The 16,589-nt window shown below is 34.2% G+C and overlaps 1 protein-coding gene across 1 annotated transcript; it reads right to left on the minus strand.

Annotated features, from left to right (window-relative positions):
- Positions 1-4,895: 4,895 nt before the first annotated feature.
- LOC128991658 (uncharacterized) lies at positions 4,896-15,259 on the minus strand. Its single transcript, XM_054414738.1, has 7 exons — positions 15,159-15,259; positions 14,057-14,130; positions 11,360-11,419; positions 9,914-10,513; positions 9,488-9,521; positions 5,351-5,498; positions 4,896-5,021 (listed from the first exon to the last, which is right to left on the minus strand). The coding sequence occupies exons 1-7, from the start codon at positions 15,230-15,232 to the stop codon at positions 4,896-4,898; spliced, it is 1,116 nt and encodes a 371-aa protein (XP_054270713.1). The 5' UTR covers positions 15,233-15,259.
- Between the last annotated feature and the right edge of the window lie 1,330 nt (positions 15,260-16,589).

Raw genomic sequence — 16,589 nt, forward strand, 5'->3', positions numbered from 1 at the left:
ATTGTCCTTCAGTATTCTCGGTGTGGAAAAACTGAATGGTTAACATTGATACAGACCATTATTCTATTTTATGGTTTTTAAAATGGCACATTCAAAAAAAGTTCCCGATAAGCACATTTTGATTTTCAGACACATGTCCACTTATTATACCTTAAAACACGTGTCTAGCCGAGCAAACTTATAAACTTAAGATTTTGGGTTGAAGCCATAAAAGTCGATTAAGCCTGATAAAATCTAAAAATAGCCTGTTAGTTTACATTTATGATTCATAGATAATAAATCATAGCTGTACGTTAACTTTCACAAAACAAACAAAAAATCCAGCAGAATTGAAGTCAGCGCATTGAAAAAAAATGAATAAGGACTTTGAATTTAAAATGGGATTTGTTTTTTTTTTGTTATTTTTTTTTTAGGCAGACATTGGATCAATGGTTTGTTTTTTTCCTTAAGAAATGTTCCGGTATGGGACATTGGGACACAGGAAATAATAAAGTGAAAGTAATGCATTTAAAACCAATCATGTATAGCTTACAGTGGCCAAGTTGCCTAACTCACCGAAAAACAAAGAATGTTACTTAGATTTTGATGACGATGGAACAGTTGATGTACATTTTGTATCGGAGTAGGACGTTCATGTCTTTAATAATGACCAATACAATCCGTAATAAATCACCGTTTGTTATTTTCCACGATGTAGGGTCACGTAAATTGCGTCCAGGAAGATGATGCTTGAGAAAACCATGCTCATGTCGTGAAAGATGACCTCTACGTTTCCATGTGAGATGATCTGACAAGTAAATCTTTGGATTCTATATAGACAAAAATATCTACTTTTAGGTTTAACTTATTTAATTACACACTGTCATCCAGGGAATTTAAATAATCTGCATACGTGTTATTTGTATGAATTTTCAGGAGTGCATTATTGTGTATATTGAAAAACTTTAATCTTAAAACAGAGGCATCTGCAAAAGTGTCATTAGGCGTCCACAAAACTGAAAACTGTCTAGAGTATTGTTTGAGAATAGACAATTAACAGCTTCAAAAGGGTTCCAGGCTTAAAGGGGATTTATTTATGTGATAACAAGGCGAACATTGACGAGTTTTCTTAAGAAACGCAGTTATCAGATGAGTTTCCTAAAAGCCTCATATGATGTGGTCTCCCACTTCACCGGATTAGTCATAAAATAACCTAGTGAGGCTAATAAAAATTTAAACCAAAAGTGCTGAACCTTATGGAAATATAGCGACGTCGGTCAATTTTAGGGCTGAAATATGGTAAGCCATTTTTAGTAACTAAATTTATCTGTTTCCGTATTTTAAACCTAACAATATTCCAATTATATGACAGTGTACCAGTTTCCCCTATTTGTGTCATATATTTTAATATTAACAATATTGTTTTATTGTAATTTATTTTAACGTTCAAAATATTCATAAAAAAACATTTACAAAAGGAAAGATAGAATTCCCGATGAGCAAAGATTCTAAAGTCCTACATTAACACGGATTTTTATAAGAGTTGATGATAAGCAGTATAACTTGAAACCATACACCAATGCAGTTATCAAAGGTAATTCGTAAGCAGTGTATTTAAATTAAATTATGTAAATTTTTGTATTACTACTTGCCCGTTATTAATTACTTTACAAACGAATGGATTCATTCATAAAAGAAGAAACTACAACCTTAGTTTTATGCAAAATCCGTGGGTGGTAATAATTTAATATATTTTAAGAGCTCGTTTGAGGGAAAAAATCAAACACAACTTTTATTTTGCTTATTAGTTTTGTTTGTTAAAGAATACCATCGAAGTGGAAAAAATAATATATAGCTTTGTGGCTAGCCTTATAGAAACGTACCTGAGTTATACATTCAAAGACATTTATTTGTTTTCAGGGTAAAAATATAACGCTTTCCTAGTCAAACTAGACCATGCATAAGGTTATGTTATTGGCATTATAATAATATCCATAACACGTTTCCAATTTCTTAACAAATATACAAAAAACTACTAACAGTATTATTTTATTGTATTTTGTATAAAAAAAAACATCAAAAAGCCCACAATTCAACAGGCTTTTATCATGTTACTCAAATGATTTTTATCCAATATAAGAAAATTTGCAAGCGATAATGAATTTACTACTATAAGACCACGGCAGTCAAAGATGGTAATGAAATGTCAAATACGATCCCTTAACTTTAACCGCCAATTATAACTTATAGCTCAAACTAGTCAGAGTTGAACTTGACTGATACCAGGTGTTATTGGGATAATTAATGATCATGTAGAGTCTGAACTGAACAGACAGATAGAGTGTTGTAGCGAGGCGTCAGGTTATTGATGGTAGACGATTACGATCGCAGATGTATGACTGATACGTTGCTTAAGCCTAGAGCTAAACATGAATGTTATGAGGCTTTCGTGAACAAACGGTACACATTAGTTATCTATTATGTCTCTGAAGTTCATAAAGTGTTTCGCTTTACAAAAGACAAGCGAGTTGGTTTCTTTCAGTTCTGTTTAAATCTCAGGAGTTTGTCTATTTACTTTTTAGCCTTTTAAAGGCAGATTATATTTGCACCAAGAGACAAAAAGGACATGCAACCTCAATAAAATGCAGAGACCAGTTACACAGTAGGCTAAGGATCTATGAGACAATATTAGTAAATACGTGATCCACTCTAACATATTTATCCAACATTTGTCGGTGGCCGTTGTAAAAACGTTCTTGTAAAAACGTTCTTGTAAAAACCCACAACATTTATGTCTAACCTGTTGTGGTACATTGTCGTAAACATATACTTTTTAGCTAAATTATAAAAATATTTAGTCACAATTATGCTTATATTCCACCATGGTTATACCAAGTTAAGTTCTTAAGTGTATTAATTCAAAAATATTACTAAATTTCGACAATCGAAAGGGTGTTGTTGGATTCCAAATGGTATGTAATATTATATTCTGTTTCATCATAATAACAAATTGACTACTGGGCTTTTTCGTGTGAAAAGGTGAATCATACCAATTAAGCATACCAATTGAGGTTATATATTATACATGTAATATGATGCAGGTGTGGGTGGCTGGCCAAATTATATACGTCATATCAGAGACAGTTGCATGACTGATGTTATGGATTGCTCAAGTCACTCAAAGTTTGATTTATACGCTGTCACTGCAAGATTAACATGAAGCCTATACATTAACCAAACGATCCACGAATATTTGCTAAACTTTTCAAGAATTGATGTGTTACCTTGCCAAGTTACTACAAAAGTGCGGCCACATTATTTAATTACACTACTAGTATGTTTAATAGAATCGATATTTAAACATGACTTATGTATTGTGGATAATAGCAGGTTTTCCAAAGACTATGCATACAAACCTATTAGATATGCATAAATCTTAAACGCTTCAAATCAGACTTAAGGGGCGAATTTAATCTTTTAGCAGCTTAACAAGGGTTGATTATGAGGATTCAGTGATCCTCACTTATCATCCTCTCTTGAAGTCATGGCTTGTAGGATATTTATAGGACCACTGTAAGCTGTGCATCGTCTGCGTAGAGCGAGAGACCGATGGACTATGGATGCCAGGGAAAAGAGGCGAAGCTCTTGATTCTCGTATAAAGAGACAAGAGGTAAAGTCTCAGCGAGGAAACTCAGCGATGATTATTCCATAAATAATGGAATAATCATCAGGAAGCTCACCAGCAGATGCTGGGGTGCTAACCCTAATATCCTCAAAACCACAGCTTTAGCGCTCAGTGTGTCGGCTGCGGAGTACGCTGCACCAGTATGAAATGCATCGTCACATGCAAAAAGGTTGACATTGCAGTCAATGACATGGCTCGGATTGTAACTGGGTGTTTGAAACCAACCCCAGTACACAAACTCTATGCTATAATAGGGATCGCCCCTCCATCAATCCGACGTGATGTCGCTGCCGACGCAGAAAGGACTAAGCAAGAGACAGACGCTCGTCACCCATTACACGGCCACCGACCTGCAGAGCGACGGCTTCGGTCCAGAAAGAGCTTTTTATCACGGACACGAGTCCTGGATGGATCATTCTCAAGCAATCGGGTGGCAAGGTGGGAGGCCACGTTGAATAACCCCCCATACCAGCCAGGAAGGAACTGGCTCCTGGTGGAGGCCTTCATTGCACTGTGTGGAAGACCCTAAATCGAATTAGGGTCGAGGTACCAAAATGCAAGACAAACATGCAGAAATGGGGTCTCTTACCAGACGAAGAAAACATCTTGTGCGCGTGTGGTGCTGTTCAGGATCCTGGCCATCTGCTGACCTGCCCACGCCTAGACCAGTCTTGCACAATAGATGATCTTTTACATGCGAATGACAAAGCCATATCGGTAGCTAATTTTTGGAAAAGCGAAGTCTGATTTCCGGACACGGAAAGTAAGTAAGTATCTCTTGTAAGTAAGTAAGTAAAGATCTTGTACGATCGTTAGGATCCTGTATGAAGATAAGCCCCTTGTGCCACACCCTGTCAAAGGCATCAATCAGGATAGAGATGGCATGGTGCTTCTTTTATATTGCTGCAAAAACGTTGTCCATCACTCAAATAGCTGGAGATTGGTTGAGTGACCCCTCCTGAAGCCATATCGCTCCACCCTGATCGAGTAAAAAAACTTCTAGGGAATCTTGCCAAGATGATTCTTTTGACTCGAAGATCTTGGAGAACACAGTCAGCGTAAAGATTGCCTGTGGTTTTCCGGGAAGAGCGGGTCCTTTTGAGGCTTGGGGATGAGCATCATGTTGCCTCCTTTGAGGAGAACGGGATGTGTGTCAGACAGAGACAAGAGCTCATGAGTGCAACGATGAACACATCAACCCAAGCTGGCAACTTTTTCATCTCAAGGGTACTAAGGATTCCAGGCCAGGAGCCTTTCGGTGGTCGAAGGGCTCTGAAGCGGTGGCTGAATACGGTCAGCCTCGGTGGGCTGCGACGATGAGGTAGTGAGTGCTTCCTGGAGGAGGGACGTTAACTCCTGGAACAAAGGTTCCTGTTCAGGAACCTGTTCAGGAGTCTCGGTCTGAACTGGTGGCGGGCGTTGAAAGTCTGGAAGGTAGTTGACATGGAGGACTCACTTGACCTTCCGAGCTCTCCTCATTCAGCAGAGTGGGGTTCCATGTTCCAGGAGGTAAAATACGACTTGGATGTGGTCTGGTTCATTACCAAAAACACCTCTATGTAGCAACTCAGCAGACGAGAGAGACCGTTCCAGGATGTAAGGAAGGTGACCTTATCTCGGGTAATGATTGGGCTTATCAGGAGCCATGAGCTGGATTATAGGCGAGTCTCGATGAAGTCCCGAACCTTCCGGTTTGACTGAGGTAGGCTCAGTAGTGTGTCCGAGTGGTAAAAAGAGGTCTGGGGTGAGGACCTCGGTTGGTCGGACTCATCGGCTTCCTTTATCGGTGCCTCCGCTGTTGTTAAAACCATCGTGATGAACTTCTCGCTCCACCTGCGGTGTTGATTGCAGTGGTGGTACAGAAGTCTGGGAAGCCTGGGCCGTTTTCAGTGACGTAGGAGCGTTGTGATGTCGTTTGGAATCGGGGTTTGCATTCAGTTGGTCCGCAGCAATGCAAGCAGCCAAAGACTCGTCGGACGTTCTCCCCTGGCCATCAGCAGCTTCGCCTCGGTGGTGTCAAATCTCTTCACCCTAAATTCTCGCTTTACTTAGGCCTCGGGGAATCTAGGTGGTAATTCCTTTGCCACTGTGGATATTTGAAATACTTTGAATACACTGTAAATATTAGATATATTAGAATGTGGATAATCAATTAAATGTAACCCAAATGGTTTGAAACTACAATCCATTTGTTTTTTATCATTCCGCTTTTGTCTATACCAAATATATCAGCTAAATCATTCAATACTCATCAATAGTTGATTCATCTATATTTACACCTCAAAACAAGCGCCTTGGTGTATCTGCATTGTCATATACACTAGTTTGAAACTTAAAATATCTTTTGGTATTAAATCAGCAACAAATGAATGTGTTCGTAGATTTTTATCACGCTAACAATGTCTACAGCTTGTAATGTACACATTTAAGCATGAACATAGTTTTTCAGTGTTAATGAACCTGCAGTAGATTAATTTGTTTGACAATTATACTACCTTCCATTAATCAAGCTCAACCCTGAGTAAAGGATACCGATTACCAACTTTGAAAAGTAAATTAATGAAATTGGCAGGTAAATTTATTAAAGTGTTAGGAAGTTGTCAGCGAGTCTTTTCTAAACTAAATTACAAAGTAAGACGCTCTCAGATGGTGTCCAAGAAGAGAATAATTTAATATTTCAACTTTTCTGTCACTGATGATTTACAACACTTTATTTTATCTGTAGATATGCATTATCCTGTCGAATTAGATCGTTATTAACACAAGTCATTTAATGTGCAGCCAAAATATTATGTCGCTTTTCCAAACCCAAAATAGTGTGAGTATTTGTTTATCAAATACATTTTTAGTGAACTAATAATTGTATGAGTGGTTCATGCGAGAGCGGAAACTTCAGTTTAATAAGAGGAGCTGTAAATGGAAACATTGGCTATGTCCTTTTCCTACCTGGTTACTTCACATATGAATTAATTTAATGTTTACCTAGTGGGATTTCTAAATATATTTTTATGTGCAAGGAGAGAAACACATTTAACGAAACATTTAAATAATCAATGTCGCCAAACTTTTGTCAAACTTTTGTAAGTGGTTAAGGTAACCACTTACTGTAATTCTATGGGTTACCAACATAGGTTTAGGTCATAAGAGTTTTTTTAACATGGCTTTAATGTTAAGTGCAGCAGAATAATATACTTCGTTACAAGTACCAAAAGTGGCATTTTCGGTACGTGATCAAGTTTCATGAGTGTGTAAGTTTTTACTGGAACATCACACTTCACGTGAGATGCAAAGTGCCGGAAAACCACTTTCGCTACAACCTATCAGCGATACTCTTCGTCACGACACAAAAACACCCACATACAGGATAACATACCTCAAAACTATCATAATTCCTAATTAACGCGATTTTAATATAAACATTAAAGTAAATAGGTTTTGCAAAACCAACATAATAACGTGAAAATAAAAATTTACGTTTAAGGTTATTTATAGTGCAAAAAACATGCACTGCTTACTAGCATACTAAAACCACAGCAAACTTGGTTATGGTTATTTATGTCCGCATTTTTTACGACAAAATAGCAGATATTAACGACATAAATAAATTATAAGTGGACACTAGTGTAGTGGGCAAATACGGACCTTAATGACAAGAAGAGAAAGTAGATTTTACCAAGGGAGAGACAACAGGCATCTGATTGTTTTTGGTTGCTCAAAGATGAATATTGGGGAAAATACTATCTTTGATACTATAAAAATTTGCTCATTTTTGTATTTAGTTATGATATTTTTCTATTTGATTTAATATAACATGTTTTGATAAGTAAAAGGAAGTGAGTTGAGTCATATTGTGTGAGTCATAAGTTGTATTGAGTCATAAGTGTTTTCAAGCTAATTACTTACACAAGCCAATTTTTTCTTCATATCCGGGAGTATGTAGATTCACTGGTCAAATTCAATCAGATCCACTGTTCAATTAATAAAATTGAAGGCAAATATTTTGTCTATTCATGAAGTCAGTGTGGAAATGATTTTTATCCACTTCAGGGAGCTATTAAATGGAACTGTGCAGGTTTAAAATGTGCAGGTGGAATTTCCAATTTACTTATTCATAAAATAAAAATACAATTTAAAGGGTCCTTTATAAAGGACCCAACGATTAATTGGTATTGTGCAGCCTATGTTCGTCATAATAGAACATATGATTTTACCAACTTTGCAGATATGTGTTTCCTGAAACTGAATATGGTCGCTGTGTTATCTTTACTGGACCAATTTCTGTTGGGACAGTATATTTAGCACCTTCAATCACCAGAAAGTAAAACATCTACCATATCAAAATTGGCGTGGCCTTAATTTTTCGTGTTTGATAGCAGTTCCGTATTCAACGTCTTCAACTGCATTCACCTAAATATAAAAAAAATCAAAACTAAATGGTCATGTTTATTTTCCTAAATAACTGTCTTTTTATTATTTGTTAACTGGTTGTAATCCCTAATATGCTATGTGTATGGTCAATGGTAATATAGACCTTCAAAAACCACATTGTGGTGTATTTTGCATTGAATTCCAACCAATCTTCACGATCATGTGATAGGGTAGATTACTTTTAAACAAATTTGAATCCAATAAAAGTATTTTACGTAGGGTAATTTTCTTTTAGCCTGAGTATAGCAGCAACTAGTTCTTAAAAGAGAACATTTTATAACTTACGATTAAAACACTAAACAATTGAACTTTTTAATTAACACTTTAGATGTACTGCTTTCTCAAATATTTGTGTATAACTTTTAAAGCAAAAAAATATTCAACCATCAATAGAGGCTTTAAAATATTAATCTTAGCCTAGTGTATGCTTGACTTGAATAATCAATCGTGTATAGACGCGTAGAGTCACATAATATCCTTAAGGTGACACAGTACTCCCTATCCCATCCCATGTTAAAATGACAGTTTTTAGGTACACATAACTTTTACAAATATTAACCTATCAACTTGAAATGATTTTAAAAATTTCATAAAATATTTTGTAATTTTTAACATAAAATATTTTTTTTATTTCAAAGGTATTTGGTTGTCATGGAAGCTGATTCTTATTATTGTTCCTTATCATATGAGGAACACACACACCATTTTTTATTGAAATTGGATTAAAATTGAGGAAGAAAAGTGTACCTGACTAAAAACCACTTGACTTTCGGAAAACGACAAAAGTACCCCCATTACATTATTCCACATTATTTCACATTATTTCACGGGTAGTAGTAGGACCCTTGGGCATGCTTAAGTAAGAGTGTATAAAAGTCGCTGTATAGCAATAATTTTTCTTCCATAATATTTGGTATGTGTGTGTTCAGGAAAGTGTGTTTTACAAAACTAAATAATAATAAATGTTTAAAAAAAGTTAATATTTGACGGCGTACCCTCTGCGTCTTGATTAGTAGTAGGACCTTGGACATGCTAAATTAGGCTGCAATAGTTTATAAAAGTAGTTGAAATTTTTAAAAATAATTTTTTTCTTCCTTAATTTTTATTATCTACGTGTTCAGAAAAGTCTGTTCTACAAAACTAAATAATAATAAAAAAAATTTATATTTGAGTACTGTGTTACCTTTAGTTTTAAAAGATATATGAATCCTTAAACTCATTTAATAGTCGTAAATAAATTGACTAACAAAGAGTGAAACTAAGTATGAAATACTGAAAGCAAAAATGGAAGGGAAGGCAGAGGGAAGGGGTATCTGTGACGTCCAATGATGGATAACTCCAAGTCCTCGTGGACAGCTCAATAATTATGATGAATCACAAACAGCAAAACACACCGAGGGCGACAGAATGACGTACCTTCGTCCATAACTGTGATGGACAAACAAGGTTATCGTTACTTTTAACAACTTTCAATTTTCGTTTTTTGGCAACTTTGACGTGTACATGAGTTTACAATTTTTCATTTTCATTATCATCAAACAGTTAATCCAGTTAATATAGTCAAAATTGTAACCGAATCATATTTCATTTGTCAGCTGTTTACGGTATTGGCCATGGATTTTACTGCACTTTAACAAACAGAAAATAAAAAAAGCTTAGTTACAATTAATGGGACCCAAATTATTAGTTTTAAATTATTTTATTAGGCTTATGACATTTTATAAACTCCCCCCGAAGACCTTGTACATTTTCATGCATCTCCCTCCATATAGATAACGCTTTATATTCACTGGGTTGCCAACGATTGTTTATTAACTTGCCTAATCCCAATTCTTCCATTTCTTTAAACTTGGATATCTCAATTTTATTGCGCCTTCTCACCTGTTTCCCTTCAATAATTGTTTTAAATATCCTGCGAACTCTCTTGTAAGATATAATCGTTGAAAGAGAGGATGATGAAACAAAACTAGAAGAAGTATATGTTGAAGATACTCCACATTTATTTTTAGAAGACCGGTGACTGAGTCTTCTAGATGTTGATTTCTTGGCTACACATCGGTATAGGGAGGGTCTGCCCAACTTTGATGGTATATTACCAACAGAAGGTTCTTCACAAGATGGATTTTTATAAATCTCTTCTACGCCGGGTGAGTTACTGTATCGAAACATGTTTCTTATGTGAGCGTTAGTATAGTCATAACTGGTTTTTCGAGACAACATTGGAGAACTGCTTATGACACTAGTCGTATTTGGGGGCGATTGTTGTTTCACCTTTACGTCAATGCAGGCATTACCATTATTATTATTTATTATTCTGATATTCTTATCCAAAACATTGTTGCTTCTAACATTCTTACACTGACCTTTATCACTCGGTGTCTTGATTGTTGTCGTTCTTCCACCATGATGAAAATGCATATCTGTAAGAAATTCAAGTGTACATATGTCACAGTTAGAAATTTTTCCTTTATGATGTGCTTCAACATTTTGACAACTTGGAATTCTTTTATTCAAGTGGAAAGCACTGTGCAATGTATTTTGTTTAGTTTTATCCAAAAATGCCTGAGGTTTCCCAATACTACATAGACGTAAAACTTGGCAGTTTTGGGGACGATTATCATTCAAAGGATTAGATACTTGAAACAAATTTGTTCTTGCTTTTTCTGTAGTGTTTCGCTTAAACATTTCCTTTGTTATGTTTTCCTTCGTACTTCTACTGCAAGTATTACTTTTTCCTTTGTACGAAAATTCTTTCCAATCACTCAAATTCTCATCGAATCCAAGCACCCGTTTCGATTTTCTTAATTTCTTTTCAAGATCTAAAGTGAATTCTGACTTTCCGAGGCAAGTATTCAAATCTATTAGTGAAAATTGTCTGTTTGTTATTAAAGATTTTCTTACACGTCCATCTCGTGAACTTAACCCTATACATGCCTCATCTTTAATCTTGTTGTTTGGGAGGCTTAGTGATTTTAGATTTATTTCACTTTTCTCAACAGTTACTATTGGTGTTAAAACGCCAGCTTTATCTGATAAATATTTGCATGGCGTATAAGAATTCTGTAAGTAACAACTGTCCCTAAATATCTGTTCGTCATTTTGATTTTCATCGTTTAAAACTTTTCCTTTGCATGATGTGCCTTCATTAAAGTCTTCAGTTTTGCTGTTTATATTATCCTCTACTTTAACAATGCAATCGTTACATGCGACAGGTCTAGGCACAACACGTTGAATCTTTTTTCCATTTAACAGGGTTTCTCTCATACTTCGAGTCATTGGTAGGTAATCCTCTTCAGAAATTCTAACTTGATATTGATTTTTACAGCCTGAAAATGTATAGGTATGCACTAATTATTTTAAAACACAAAATTACATGCAGTATACAAAGCTGTAAACGATTTTTATTAAGTTCTGTGAGAATGAGAATGAGAATAAGAATGAATGAGAATGAGAATTTTATTTGGTCTTTTAAACATGCAGTTACATGCAATCAGAAAATTCATCTATAATAATCATCTGGCAACAAATCAGCTAGGATAACAGTCCCAGTTAGTAAACTGGGTTGACTTAGCTTAAATCACACCATGCACAAAAACAGGCAAATATAATAAATAAATAAATATTTAAATAATGACAACTACAATAGTAGATTAAATAGTGCACAAACTACTCTTATATACTTAAAAAAAAAAACACCATGCACAAACTACTTCAAACTTCAGGCACAGCAAAAGCAATCAAAAGCATCTACTTACAACAGCTGTAGGAATTTCAAAAAATCCTTTTATAGAATACAAAGGATGCGCCAATAACAACTCTAGTATACAATTGTATAGTGTAATTGTATAGTGTAGTTAATTGTATAGTGTACAATTGAAAGAAAGAATTTGAAGATATACTAAGAAATATTTATATTATATCTTCTATTACAATTTCAAAAACTATAAATTTATAAATATTTATTACCAGTAATTTCAAGTAGTTTTTTTGGAACAATTGTTTCTATAACTAAGTGATTGTGTCAGTCCTAAATGTTCGTTGAACTGATCCCTTATTTCAGTGCCTCTTGTCTTATTACTTGTTTTATAAATCTTTTCAGTTCCTTTATTTAGATTATAAACAGTCATCTTACTTTTACTGTACCATTAAAAATAAATGTGTTTTAAATAAAGTCGTAAGTACACGTACATCAAATCTATACACAACTAGCTGTTACCCGAGGGCTTCGCCCCGTTTGACTTTTTAAGTATTAATAAAACTATTGATTGCCGTACCGAGTTGGGTGGCATTTCGAGTGGCTTTTCAAGGTTACTTCAAAGAACAACATGGGACAAAGCTGTCAGTACAAAGACCTAGGAGAGTACTAAAATAAAAGAATACTATCTCCATTAAGCCTGTGGATATTTTGGCGGAAATTTTCAGCTCAATTTGTTTAAGTAGTTGTCACGTTATTGACATCCTCCAAACATTTATTCATACAATATTAGTATCTTTCATCCAAGTCATTGACTTGATCAGCAATGCACTACAGTTAACAGGCTACTCCGTTTCCCAGATATTATATATGGCGAAAACAAATACGATAGGCTACTTTTTATCAAGATTTGGAAGAAAAGTCAATATGTTGATGAATTATGTACTAAAAATACCATATTCGCACAATACCACAACATTTTAGTATTTGACAGTTGTCATTGTGTATCATAGCTTTTTGTTGCTACTCTGTTCAAATTAGCCGTTACAATAAGTTCAAACAAAAAGTTAATAAAGCTGCACCCTGTTGGTAAACCTTGTAACTTTATAATGCTAGTCAACATCATAGCACCAACTTGTTTAATTAAAACAGCTGTTATGATTTATTGACCTATAAGTATAAAAGAGGATGTGTGTATATATATTTGGCAGTGATAAACTCAGACACCGCTGAACCGATTGCCACGAAACTTGGTACATACGTGTATAATTTCATGAAATAGATTTATACACCATCAATTTCGCGATCCGTCCAACCGGATTCGCCCCAGTGGCTCTGGAGTTTCCCATGTTAACCTTATGAGAAATGGAATTAATGAATCTTAACAGCTGTTTCAATTAAACAAGTTGGTTCTGTTCTATGATGTTCAATAGCATTAAAGTTACAAGGATTACCACCAGGATGCAGCACTATTATTTCTTTTACATTTATGACAACAGCTAATTTTCAACCAAAAGGTGAGTGAGCATAGCGAACGAACTTCAACCTGGAGGCTAGTTAGCGTAGTGAACGAGCAAACCTGAAGGCAAGTGAGCGTAGCGAACGAGCTATTCTGAAGGCAAGGGAGCGCAGCGAACGAGCTCCAACCTAAAAGTGAGTGAGCGTAGTGTACGAGCTCCAACCTAAAGGTGAGTGAGCGTAGCGAACGAACTTCAACCAGGACGTGATTGAGCCGAATAGAAAGACCAAAAATATTGTCTACCAACTAGCATTAATAAAAGAGCATTAATAAAGAATCGGTTATCCTTTGTACTATATGTGTTTCATTAGTTGTCGTACGTATTTTAATTTAGTTATAAGCACTTCATATACAATAAGACAATTAAACGTTACGGTACTTAAATTATAAATAGTCAAAGGCAAGACAACGTCTGCCGGGTTCAGCTAGTTTATTGTAAATAAAAAAAAATCATAAGATTATATGGGAAGCCTCCAAAGCCAATTGGGTGGAGCCTAAAGTCACATCAGGGTAAAGACTACTTGGTTTTACTATTTAATGCCTAAAGAACGAGTGTACCGAATTTCAGTCTTCTAGGTAAGTGGTAAGTAGGAGAATTAATGATAAGTGAGTGAGTCAGTAAGTCAGTCAGTCAGTGAGTCAAAAGGTATTGATACATTGTGATTGTAAAGTACAAGTCCATATTTAAATCCACTGTAACACATTACAACTTATTAACTAAATAGATTTAAAAAAATATATATAACTTACCATGGTAAGATTTTTTATTTGTGCCAAAGCGATTTTGTTTGTTTCCCATTTTCAACGCGTCAGCCAGTTTTGATCTACGATTTTAGTTTATTAGTGGTAGTGCAATTACGTTAAAATACAATAGACTCAAAGTACTTATTTTTAATCAAAATACTAAAATAATGTAGCATACCTTATCAGCAAATTGAACATTAAAAGTTCTCTTCAACTTAACTTATATTAACTGTTTTGCATAGTTTTTGTCTATGCTTTATTACGTGTAGTTTGAATTTCATTGTGAAATAAAGCTTTTCTAAAATTGCATTTAGTCAGTCATTACTAATTGGTCAGAGTGCCTTCTCCTATCAACAAAAGTTAGGATTGCAAGATTACATTAAAACATTACTAAATTACACCGCTGACACTTCTGGAGACTCTTTAAGAAAATAAAATGGTAACCACATTGAGCTTTTAAATTATAACTATTTATCAATTGTGTATATGATTTTTGTGCCCTTGATTCTCCTTTTTGGTGTGCTTAAACATTCAATCATTAAAAATAAGTATAGATTCAAGATTTTAATTATTGCCATATTATAATTAATTCTTCATATTTAATAATGTTTTTAAACAATATTACTCTTATATATCTAACTAGGTTATATGACGGTAACAGGCAATCCACCAAAATATCGGCTCGTGTTTTGTTTGGTAGCCTTTGAGTCAAGCTACAGGAATTAAAGGCTGCACTTTACTTTAGGTCCTACACTCATTAGAATGAAAATATCGATCGATATATCGATTAATTGATTGTATCATTCGATATTCATTTGAATGAAAATATCGATTATTTGGTTGCTTTATTCGATATATCGTTTGGTTAGTTAGGTTAGGTTAACCTTACCTAACTAGATATATCGAACTAGATATATCTAAACGATATATCGAATGAAGCAACCAAATAATCGATATTTTCATTCAAATGAATGTAGGACCTAAAGTAAAGTGCAGCCGAATTAAATAATAGTTAGATATGGATAACATGCATAAGGCTAAATATGAATTGTCAAATCATTAATGTAGTTGATCAAAATTATTTACAAAACTTACACTTATTACTTACACACAGACATAAAGAAGACAGATACACATTAAAACGAATTTAAATATGAACTTGAAATTATCCCCAAAAGGCATACATTTGATTTACTAACGATGATTCAAATTAACATAGCAATTTAATTGAAAATGACAACATAAACAATAATATGTTTGTGATGTAATCATATGTTATATATTTGCCAACTGTAGTTAGTTTAAGGTTAGTTTTAAACAGACATTTAGGAATTTATCAATATCTAATCAATTAGTTTCAAAAAACCACCACTGATTTTAGCATTAGTTTCAGTCATTGGTTATTGTTTCATAAAAATACATAAGATTATGTTTTAAATTTGTTTCATTTATAAAATGTTGTTTTAAATTAAAATTAACTATATTTTGCATTAGATCTAGTAGAGTATTAAAATTATGCTAATTTTACTACATCCTGTTCGTGATAGAAATTATTGATCTAGATAGGTTCTAGATTAATAATTTTTAGCACAAACAGGATAAGTGATTTTTATTTTGCTCCCTAGTTTTGACAAGTTAGTTCCATTGGATGTAAATTTAGTGTGAGTATTGTTATTTTAATTAACTAAACATCTGACAAAGGCCCTTTTTTGTAAATAGAAGTTAGGCAAATACAATGGACACATGTGCAGTACATAGTGAATTTCTTTCAGTTTTATTCGCTCATGCTGTTTAAGAAATTTATGAAAATACAGTTAATTTCAATGATACTTATGTGCATTTAATACCGAGTATGGTTAGTAAGAAAAATAAACCTATAATTTTGTTAACGTGGTTAACATGATTTTACGTGAAATCATGATTGCCTGATACCTTTGACCACTATCCAATATCAATGCTAATACTGTGACTGCTTTGATCAATTCCAAGCACTATCATGTACAGTAAAACCTAAATGTCACGCAATTTCAACCAATTGCCACCAATTATTGAAACTCCCATTTCTCTGGGATGAGGTTGGTAAAAAAACTGATAAGTTCCTAAAATATCTATACAGTACGTTCTTCCAATAATGTATTTTAGATTCAACCATCGTAGGCTTATGTTTCATTGTAAAATGTGAAAATTCCTTGTTAATCACTTAATATTAATTTGTTGAATAATTTTCAAAACACTCCTTGTTTTGTTCAAGCAAAATGACAAATAATTGTTTGCCGTAGGAATGTAAGTGGTTCAATCAAATCCACTCAACAATTGAAAATCTAAATGTAAACACAATAAATGTATTTTACCCCACTGTTATTATTTATGTCATGAAAACAAAAGCACAATCAGGAAGCGGAAAGAACGATGGTTCACTCGCTGATGGATGGTTTCGTCCCTCGAGCTTCTGTAGTTATGATCAATCATCCCAGTGATGCACTTTGTACGACTAATGGTCCTGTTCAATCTAATAACTAATAATCCAATATGAATTTGA

The sequence above is a fragment of the Macrosteles quadrilineatus genome, unplaced genomic scaffold (assembly GCF_028750875.1).
Source record: "Macrosteles quadrilineatus isolate MER2022 unplaced genomic scaffold, UCM_ALF_1.0 Scaffold_4__1_contigs__length_99947679, whole genome shotgun sequence".
Lineage (NCBI taxonomy): Eukaryota > Metazoa > Arthropoda > Insecta > Hemiptera > Cicadellidae > Macrosteles > Macrosteles quadrilineatus.

Excerpts from the sequence above, each read along its gene's own strand:
- LOC128991658 (XM_054414738.1), bottom strand. The coding sequence starts at position 15,232 with ATGCCTTTTGGGGATAATTTCAAGTTCATATTTAAATTCGTTTTAATG. Across the intron at positions 11,420-14,056 it reads AAATAAAAAATCTTACCATG|GCTGTAAAAATCAATATCAA; the intron begins GTAAGTTATATA and ends ATACATTTTCAG. Across the intron at positions 5,022-5,350 it reads TACCTCAGTCAAACCGGAAG|GAGTTAACGTCCCTCCTCCA; the intron begins GTTCGGGACTTC and ends CCTTTGTTCCAG.